General features: G+C 39.7%; 1 protein-coding gene across 1 annotated transcript; it reads right to left on the reverse strand.

Moving 5' to 3' along the window:
* Window positions 1-788: 788 nt before the first annotated feature.
* MC4R (melanocortin 4 receptor) lies at window positions 789-1,778 on the reverse strand. Its single transcript, XM_053713084.1, has one exon. It carries the CDS (start codon window positions 1,776-1,778, stop codon window positions 789-791), a length of 990 nt encoding a protein of 329 aa, XP_053569059.1.
* Window positions 1,779-10,960: the final 9,182 nt, after the last annotated feature.

Genomic DNA, 10,960 nt, shown 5'->3' on the forward strand with positions numbered 1-10,960 from the left:
CAAAAGACCTGCACATAAAATAAATATTTTAAAACATTTAAAAATGTCCTTTAGTCAGCAAACTATGCATTGTTTTGAAATCCAGGGTTAGCTTATTATCGTGTGTCTCCTTTGCTGTGTCAAATTAGGAACAGATGTAAATAAGGAAATACCTTGGTCAAGAAGAACTGTATTGGTGGAATGTTTTATTAAGACATCAAAATCCGTCAGAATTCACTGCATCTTCTCAATTTTCAGAGTTTAATGTAGAAAAAACACCTTGTAATTATAAAATGTTTGTCAGTCTTGCAATAAATTAACATAATGGCTAAGTGTGAATGTTTTGAATACATTAACACCAAGTTTACTGTAATTGTTTTTCAATAGGCAAAGTCACCAAACCACTTAAATTATTAGTAGGAACCAATGACCCATAGATATGACTTGTCATTTGTCTTTTTAGGAAAACATGTATTTTTTTGCATTTCCTTTTTAATTCATATTTGCTGAGGCCAATAAGGGGCATATATGTGGTAGGGTTAGACTCATAAACTCTGCAGTGTGCACTTCCAATCATCACAAATGTAAAACACATAATTTTCAGAATTAAATTGCTGTAACACAAAGTCAAAATATGTAACGAAAATATAGTGCACATTTAAACATTGTATATTGCAGTCTCAAAGTGTTTCCTGACCCTTTAAATTGCAGGAAATTGGATAAATAATACAAATAGTTTACAAAGTTTCTTTTAACTACTCATAATTAAACATTTTATGGGGAATTAAATCTTACATTTGAATGTCCCTTTAATAACGGCTTAAAAGTTCACAAGTTCCTACCATACAGTAACAACACATCATTTCTTGAAAGGTTTTTCTCAGCTCCTGACTACGCAGAGCATAAATCAGTGGATCAATAACTGAATTGCACATGATGAGAATCAGATAAACATTGAAGTGAGACATGAAACAAACACAATAAGGGTTTTGTGGACAGGAAATATAAAAAATAAGATGCAGAATAAATGGTGCCCAGCAAACTATAAATACTCCCAATAAAATGGTTAGCGTTATTGCCCCTTTCATGTTCGTCACCTGTCTAAGCGAGCCAGTCCCAGGCAGAACTGCAATCCTCTTTATATGTAATCTGGCCATCATAAACATGTGCACATATAGGGAAGCCATAAGTGCCAGCATAGCAAAGATAATGCTTATAAGGCAAATGATTGCAACGGTGCTGTCATAGTATATTATGAACAACACACCTGATATTGAGCAAGCTGTCCATATGCAAGTGATAATTAGAATTGCTCTCTTTACAGTTATAATAGTGTGATACTGAAGTGCATAGAATATAGTAAAGTACCTGTCCACAGCTATGGATAGCAGACTGCATACAGAGGCAAGCAAGGAGCTGCAAATCACAGAATCCAAGATATTATCAATGTTCATTATAAAGCGTTGTGCATTCGTGTTTGTATTGTTTAGCAGAGTGATAACAACAGTTTCAAAGCCATTAGAAGCACTCACCAGCATATCAGCAACAGCCAAGCTGCAGATAAAAAAATACATAGGAGAATGTAAGTTCTTATTCTTAGATATTGCAGCTATGACTAAAATATTTTCCAGTAAGCTTATAATACAGAGTATCACAAATACTTCAGGTAAGACAAACAGTTGCTCATAGCATCCCCCGGAGTAGTGGCCCTTCTCTGTAGTATGGTTTGCCCCAGCAGCTTTTGCATGACTATGATTCCACAAAGCAGAATGTATTCCATGGTGATATGTGAAATTCATTTTTCTCCCCAATCAATAATGAATCACATTGTCAGATGTTTTCCAAGAGCAAATATATGTAAGTGCAATACCAGTTCTCATAGCATTCTATTCCCCGTTAAAGTAATTTCCTGTTGCATTTTTAGATGTTCACTGATTCATCTTCTGTCTTCTGCTTCAGTTAGCATATACTGTATGTTATCAGCAAAGATGTGCAAATAATTGTTTTATTAATATTTCTTACTTACAAAATCCATCCTCCTGCATTAAGTAGAACACACACATCAGAGCTTCTGTCATGAACAGGCATCTGTAAACCAGTGCTACTCTTAGGGGGAAAAAAGAGACTGAAAATAGTCTTTACCAGGTTTCTTGTGAGCCTTGCAGCCAATCAGAAATAAAATACACTTCTGTGAGATTTCTAATCATACAGCAGTAGAAGATAATACAGGTTTGTGATGTAAGAATATCAAATCCTAGCACCATTCTCCACAATTTAGATATAGAACAGATCAGAGTTAATGCAGAAATGGGAAGCAATTACATTGCAGACAAGACTTGTCAGAATGCAGCAGCTTGAAAAGTATCTATGTATTTCTACCTTGTGTTACTCTGTGCAAAGATACTAAAAATATGTTAATCTTGAAGTATTTTTACAGTGCTAAAGAGAGTAAAATATTTAATTATGTGTAGAAAAAAAACAAAACAAAAACATTTTTTATTATCATCCCCTTTTTCCTTTAAGTTAAAAGGGATATAAAGGTCACAATCCATATGTTCATGGGTGCATTTCAATTTTAAAGCATTTCCCTATATACTCCCATTAGCAAAAAACATAATTTATGCTTACCTGATAAATTTATTTCTCTTGTAGTGTATCCAGTCCACGGATCATCCATTACTTATGGGATATTAACTCCTCCCCAACAGGAAGTGCAAGAGGATTCACCCAGCAGAGCTGCTATATAGCTCCTCCCCTAACTGCCATTACCAGTCATTCGACCGAAAACATGCAGAGAAAGGAAAACCATAGGGTACAGTGGTGACTGAAGTTTAATGGAAAAATTACCTGCCTTAAAGTGACAGGGCGGGCCGTGGACTGGATACACTACAAGAGAAATAAATTTATCAGGTAAGCATAAATTATGTTTTCTCTTGTTAAGTGTATCCAGTCCACGGATCATCCATTACTTATGGGATACCAATACCAAAGCTAAAGTACACGGATGACGGGAGGGACAGGCAGGCTCTTTATACGGAAGGAACCACTGCCTGAAGAACCTTTCTCCCAAAAACAGCCTCCGAAGAAGCAAAAGTGTCAAATTTGTAAAATTTGGAAAAAGTATGAAGAGAAGACCAAGTTGCAGCCTTGCAAATCTGTTCAACAGAAGCCTCATTCTTAAAGGCCCAAGTGGAAGCCACAGCTCTAGTAGAATGTGCTGTAATTCTTTCAGGAGGCTGCTGTCCAGCAGTCTCATAGGCTAACCGTATTATGCTACGAAGCCAAAAGGAGAGAGAGGTAGCCGAAGCTTTTTGACCTCTCCTCTGACCAGAATAAACGACAAACAGGGAAGACGTTTGTCGAAAATCCTTAGTTGCCTGTAGATAAAATTTCAGGGCACGGACTACATCTAGATTGTGTAGCAGACGTTCCTTTTTCGAAGAAGGATTAGGACACAAAGATGTAACCACAATCTCTTGATTGATATTCCTGTTAGTGACCACCTTAGGTAGGAACCCAGGTTTAGTACGCAGAACTACCTTGTCTGAATGAAAAATCAGATAAGGAGAATCACAATGTAAGACAGATAACTCAGAGACTCTTCGAGCCGAGGAAATCGCCATTAAAAACAGAACTTTCCAAGATAACAACTTGATATCAATGGAATGAAGGGGTTCAAACGGAACCCCCTGTAAAACATTAAGAACTAAGTTCAAACTCCATGGTGGAGCAACAGTTTTAAACACAGGCTTGATCCTAGCTAAAGCCTGACAAAAAGCTTGAACGTCCGGAACTTCTGACAGACGTTTGTGTAAAAGAATGGACAGAGCTGAAATCTGTCCCTTTAAGGAACTAGCGGATAAACCCTTTTCTAAACCTTCTTGTAGAAAAGACAATATCCTCGGAATCCTAACCTTACTCCATGAGTAACTCTTGGATTCGCACCAATATAAGTATTTGCGCCATATCTTATGGTAAATCTTTCTGGTAACAGGCTTCCTAGCCTGTATTAAGGTATCAATAACTGACTCAGAAAAACCACGTTTTGATAAAATCAAGCGTTCAATTTCCAAGCAGTCAGCTTCAGAGAAATTAGATTTTGATGTTTGAAGGGACCCTGGATCAGAAGGTCCTGTTTCAGAGGTAGCGACCAAGGTGGACAGGATGACATGTCCACTAGATCTGCATACCAAGTCCTGCGTGGCCATGCAGGCGTTATTAGAATCACTGATGCTCTCTCCTATTTGATTCTGGCAATCAATCGAGGAAGCATCGGGAAGGGTGGAAACACATAAGCCATCCCGAAGGTCCAAGGTGCTGTCAAAGCATCTATCAGAACCGCTCCCGGATCCCTGGATCTGGACCCGTAACGAGGAAGCTTGGCGTTCTGTCGAGACGCCATGAGATCTATCTCTGGTTTGCCCCAACGTCGAAGTATTTGGGCAAAGACCTCCGGATGAAGTTCCCACTCCCCCGGATGAAAAGTCTGACGACTTAAGAAATCCGCCTCCCAGTTCTCCACTCCCGGGATGTGGATTGCTGACAGGTGGCAAGAGTGAGACTCTGCCCAGCGAATTATCTTTGATACTTCCATCATTGCTAGGGAGCTTCTTGTCCCTCCCTGATGGTTGATGTAAGCTACAGTCGTGATGTTGTCCGACTGAAACCTGATGAACCCCCGAGTTGTTAACTGGGGCCAAGCCAGAAGGGCATTGAGAACTGCTCTCAATTCCAGAATGTTTATTGGTAGGAGACTCTCCTCCTGATTCCATTGTCCCTGAGCCTTCAGAGAATTCCAGACAGCGCCCCAACCTAGTAGGCTGGCGTCTGTTGTTACAATTGTCCAGTCCGGCCTGCTGAATGGCATCCCCCTGGACAGATGTGGCCGAGAAAGCCACCATAGAAGAGAATTTCTGGTCTCTTGATCCAGATTCAGAGTAGGGGACAAGTCTGAGTAATCCCCATTCCACTGACTTAGCATGCACAATTGCAGCGGTCTGAGATGTAGACGTGCAAAGGGTACTATGTCCATTGCTGCTACCATTAAGCCAATCACCTCCATGCATTGAGCTACTGACGGGTGTTGAATGGAATGAAGGACACGGCATGCATTTTGAAGCTTTGTTAACCTGTCTTCTGTCAGGTAAATCTTCATTTCTACAGAATCTATAAGAGTCCCCAAGAAGGGAACTCTTGTGAGTGGAAAGAGAGAACTCTTCTTTTCGTTCACCTTCCATCCATGCGACCTTAGAAATGCCAGTACTAACTCTGTATGAGACTTGGCAGTTTGAAAGCTTGAAGCTTGTATCAGAATGTCGTCTAGGTACGGAGCTACCGCAATTCCTTGCGGTCTTAGTACCGCCAGAAGAGCACACAGAACCTTTGTGAAGATTCTCGGAGCCGTAGCCAATCCGAATGGAAGAGCTACAAACTGGTAATGCCTGTCTAGAAAGGCAAACCTTAGATACCGGTAATGATCTTTGTGAATCGGTATGTGAAGGTAAGCATCCTTTAAATCCACTGTGGTCATGTACTGACCCTTTTGGATCATGGGTAAAATTGTCCGAATAGTTTCCATTTTGAACGATGGAACTCTTAGGAATTTGTTTAGGATCTTTAAATCCAAGATTGGCCTGAAAGTTCCCTCTTTTTTGGGAACCACAAACAGATTTGAGTAAAACCCTTGTCCTTGTTCCGACCGCGGAACCGGATGGATCACTCCCATTAATAAAAGATCTTGTATGCAGCGTAGAAACGCCTCTTTCTTTATTTGGTTTGTTGACAACCTTGACAGATGAAATCTCCCTCTTGGGGGAGAGAATTTGAAGTCTAGAAGGTATCCCTGAGATATGATCTCTAACGCCCAGGGATCCTGGACATCTCTTGCCCAAGCCTGGGCGAAGAGAGAAAGTCTGCCCCCCACTAGATCCGTTCCCGGATCGGGGGCCCTCGATTCATGCTGTCTTAGGGGCAGCAGCAGGTTTCCTGGCCTGCTTGCCCTTGTTCCAGGACTGGTTAGGTCTCCAGCCTTGTCTGTAGCGAGCAACAGCTCCTTCCTGTTTTGGTGCAGAGGAAGTTGATGCTGCTCCTGCTTTGAAATTACGAAAGGAACGAAAATTAGACTGTCTAGCCTTAGGTTTGGCTCTGTCTTGAGGCAGGGCATGGCCTTTACCTCCTGTAATGTCAGCGATAATTTCTTTCAACCCGGGCCCGAATAAGGTCTGCCCTTTGAAAGGTATATTAAGCAATTTAGATTTAGAAGTAACGTCAGCTGACCAGGATTTTAGCCACAGTGCTCTGAGTGCCTGAATGGCGAATCCGGAATTCTTAGCCGTAAGTTTATTTAAATGTACTACGGCATCTGAAATAAATGAGTTAGCTAACTTAAGGGCTTTAAGCTTGTGTGTAATCTCATCTAATGGAGCTGATTCAAGTGTCTCTTCCAGAGACTCAAACCAAAATGCTGCTGCAGCCGTGACAGGCGCAATGCATGCAAGAGGTTGCAATATAAAACCTTGTTGAACAAACATTTTCTTAAGGTAACCCTCTAACTTTTTATCCATTGGATCTGAAAAGGCACAGCTATCCTCCACCGGGATAGTGGTACGCTTAGCTAAAGTAGAAACTGCTCCCTCCACCTTAGGGACCGTTTGCCATAAGTCCCGTGTGGTGGCGTCTATTGGAAACATCTTTCTAAATATCGGAGGGGGTGAGAACGGCACACCGGGTCTATCCCACTCCTTAGTAACAATTTCAGTAAGTCTCTTAGGTATAGGAAAAACGTCAGTACTCGCCGGTACCGCAAAATATTTATCCAACCTACACATTTTCTCTGGTATTGCAACTGTGTTACAATCATTCAGAGCCGCTAACACCTCCCCTAGTAATACACGGAGGTTTTCCAGCTTAAATTTAAAATTTGAAATATCTGAGTCCAGTTTGTTTGGATCAGAACCGTCACCCGCAGAATGAAGCTCTCCGTCCTCATGTTCTGCAAATTGTGACGCAGTGTCTGACATGGCCCTAATATTATCAGCGCACTCTGTTCTCACCCCAGAGTGATCACGCTTACCTCTTAGTTCTGGTAATTTAGCCAAAACTTCAGTCATAACAGTAGCCATATCCTGTAATGTGATTTGTAATGGCCGCCCAGATGTACTCGGCGCTACAATATCACGCACCTCCCGAGCGGGAGATGCAGGTACTGACACGTGAGGCGAGTTAGTCGGCATAACTCTCCCCTCGTTGTTTGGTGAAATATGTTCAATTTGTACAGATTGACTTTTATTTAAAGTAGCATCAATACAGTTAGTACATAAATTTCTATTGGGCTCCACTTTGGCTTTAGCACATATAGCACAGATATCTTCCTCTGAATCAGACATGTTTAACACACTAGCAAATAAACTAGCAACTTGGAAATACTTTTCAAGTAATTTACTATAATATGAAAACGTACTGTGCCTATAAGAAGCACAGAAAAAGTTATGACAGTTGAAAATTAATAAACTGAAAAGTTATAGCATCAAATCTTTGTAAAAAACACAATTTTAGCAAAGGATAACTAACCCTGATAGCAGAAAAAAAAAAAAATACAGAAATAAACGTTTTTTTTTTTATCACAGTCAACTGCAATCTCACAGCTCTGCTGTGAGTGATTACCTCCCTCAAAACAAGTTTTGAAGACCCCTGAGTTCTGTAGAGATGAACCGGATCATGCAGGGAAGACAATAAACTTCTGACTGAATTTTTTGATGCGTAGCAAAAGCACCAAAAAAGGTCCCTCCCCCTCACACATAACAGTGAGAGAGATCAGTAAACTGTCATAAATTAAATAAAACGACTGCCAAGTGGAAAAAAATAGTGCCCAAAACATTTTTTTCACCCAGTACCTCAGAAAATTAAACGATTTTACATGCCAGCAAAAAACGTTTAACATTAATAAATTGAGTGTTATTAAAAAGCCTGTTGCTAGTCCCTGCAAATTAGGCTAAAGTTTTATGCATACAGTATAATTCCAGTGAAGTGCCATTCCCCAGAATACTGAAGTGTAAAATATACATACATGACAGCCTGATACCAGTTGCTGCTACTGCATTTAAGGCTGAGTTTACATTATATCGGTATGGCAGAATTTTCTCATCAATTCCATTGTCAGAAAATAATAAGCTGCTACATACCTCTTTGCAGATTAATCTGCCCGCTGTCCCCTGATCTGAAGTTTACCTCTCCTCAGATGGCCGAGAAACAGCAATATGATCTTAACTACTCCGGCTAAAATCATAGAAAAACTCAGGTAGATTCTTCTTCAAATTCTACCAGAGAAGGAATAACACACTCCGGTGCTATTATAAAATAACAAACTTTTGATTGAAGGTATGAAACTAAGTATAATCACCACAGTCCTCTCACACATCCTATCTATTCGTTGGGTGCAAGAGAATGACTGGTAATGGCAGTTAGGGGAGGAGCTATATAGCAGCTCTGCTGGGTGAATCCTCTTGCACTTCCTGTTGGGGAGGAGTTAATATCCCATAAGTAATGGATGATCCGTGGACTGGATACACTTAACAAGAGAAATACTTCTAGTAATAGTTATTACTATTTTTCAGAAGCATACATACATATGTTTTGAGGGCCCATATATAAGTATTCAAACACAACACCTTCTTAGAGTCAGCAGTGGCTTGTATGATACATATTAAGTCTTCACAAACACAGTTCACCACCCTCTAATTATGGTTGCTGCCATCTTGAAACCGAGATTTCACTGCAGGTATATGAAGGAGATACCACATCAGCACTGGAAGACAGTGAAATTGGGAGGCAGAGAATAACATAAATGCTATGCTTATAAAATGTATTTAAATACACTAGACTTGCATAATCAACAAATGCCTAAAAAAAGACAATGCAATAACACTTGCATTTTTAATAAAGTTCAAAAACGACTTCAATTTGCTGGCCCCCTGTTTCAGGTGACAGCCATCAGCCAAATTACGGACTCATATACATATTCACTGTGAATTTTGCACTTGCTCAGTAGCAGCCAGTGCCTCAGAACGTGTGCATATAAAAAGACTGTGCACAATCTGATAATGGAAATCCATTGAAAGGTCTTTTACAATTGCACACACTATCTGAATCATGAAGGTTCAATTTTGACTTTAGACATTTGGTCACATCTATTGGCCTTTGTCTACACCTTACTAGGTGTATTGCTAGGATATGGAACAAAACAAGCTCCCTTAACAGTTCAGCTACTTCAGAACAATCAACTATTACAATTTTACTTAGTAATATTTTATTAGGCCAAAGATCTTCAAAGCAATAATATGTCACACTTTAGCTGGTCCAGCACTTAACACAAATATATCCTTTGTGTAGAAGGAATGACATTCCTCTCACATTCACCTAGATTACAAGTTTTGCGTTATGATTGAAAAAGCAGCGTCATGGCCCATAACGCTTCATTTTCCCTAACGCTGCTATTACAAGTCGTCGGTATAGGTGTACCGCACACCTTTTAGCCTGTCACGCAACGTCAGTACCGCCCTTTTAAAAAAGTCCTTTTTCAATGGGACTCCCATAGCGCCGGTATTACGAGTTTGCCTGGGAGGCTAAAAAGTGAGCGGTACACCCTATACCAACAAGATCCATACCGCCATGTGAAAGTCAGTAGTTATGAGTTTTACATTACAAAGCTGCATCATAAGACTCATAACTAAAGTGTTACAAAGTACCCTAACACCCATAAACTACCTTTTAACCCCTAAACCGAGGCCCTCTATAATAAACCTATTAGTTAATAATAATTATTAGTCTATAATAAACCTATTAGTTAATAAACTATTAACCCCCAAACTGAAAGCCCCCACAACGAAATATACTAAAATAAACTATTAACCCATAAACCGAAAGCCCCCACAATGAAATATACTAAAATAAACTATTAACCCCTAAACCTAACGACCCCCTAACTTTATATTAAAATTACAATTTCCCGATCATAAATTAAATTTAAACTTACCTGTCAAATTAAATAAATAAATTTTAAACTAACAATTAAACTAAGATAATTATTAAACCACAATTAAACTAACTACCAATTAAATTAAACTAAACTACACATTAAAAAAATCCTAAAACTACTCTTAAAATTACAAAAAGTATCTAATTACCAAAAAATAAAATAACTAAATAACAAAAAAACAACACTAAATTATGAAAAATAAGAAACAAATGAACAAAAATAAAAAAGAATTACACCTAATTTAATAGCCCTATCAAACATAAAAAAGCCCCCCAAAATAAAAAAAACCCTAGCCTACAATAAACTACCAATGGCCCTTAAAAGGGCTTTTTGTGGGGCATTACCCCAAAGATGACAGATCTTTTATCTGAAAAAAAAATACAACCCCCCCTACAGTAAAAACCACCACCCCCACAACCAACCCCCCCAAATAAAATAACTATCTAAAATAACCTAAGCTCCCCATTGCCCTGAAAAGGGCATTTGTATGAGCATTGCCCTTAAAAGGACATTTAGCTCTTTTACATGCCCAGACCCTAAACTAAAAATAAAATCCACCCAAAAAACCCTTAAAAAAACCTAACACTAACCCCCGACAATCCAAATACAGTTCTTGAAGTCCTGCTTGAAGGATCCATCCAGCCGGCGAACTCATCATCCATGCGGAAAGAAGTCTTCATCCAGGCAGCCTCTTCTATCTTCATCCAGCCAGCGAAGTTCTCATCCAGGGGGCAGGATGGCAGCTTCTATCTTCATCCATCTGGTGTGGAGCGGGTCCATCCTGAAGACATCCGGCGCGGAGCATCCTCTTCATACGGTCTCCGCCGTACACTGGAACTTCAATGCAAGTGACGTCATCCAAGATGGCGTCCCTTGCATTTCTACTGGCTGAAAGATTTCAATCAGCCAATAGGAGTAAAGCTGCTAAAATCCTATTGGTTGTTCCAA

Source organism: Bombina bombina, chromosome 5, assembly GCF_027579735.1.
Source record: "Bombina bombina isolate aBomBom1 chromosome 5, aBomBom1.pri, whole genome shotgun sequence".
NCBI classification, from domain to species: Eukaryota; Metazoa; Chordata; class Amphibia; order Anura; family Bombinatoridae; genus Bombina; species Bombina bombina.

What these genes read in the sequence shown, in the direction of transcription:
- MC4R (XM_053713084.1), bottom strand. Translation starts at nt 1,778, where the DNA reads ATGAATTTCACATATCACCATGGAATACATTCTGCTTTGTGGAATCAT.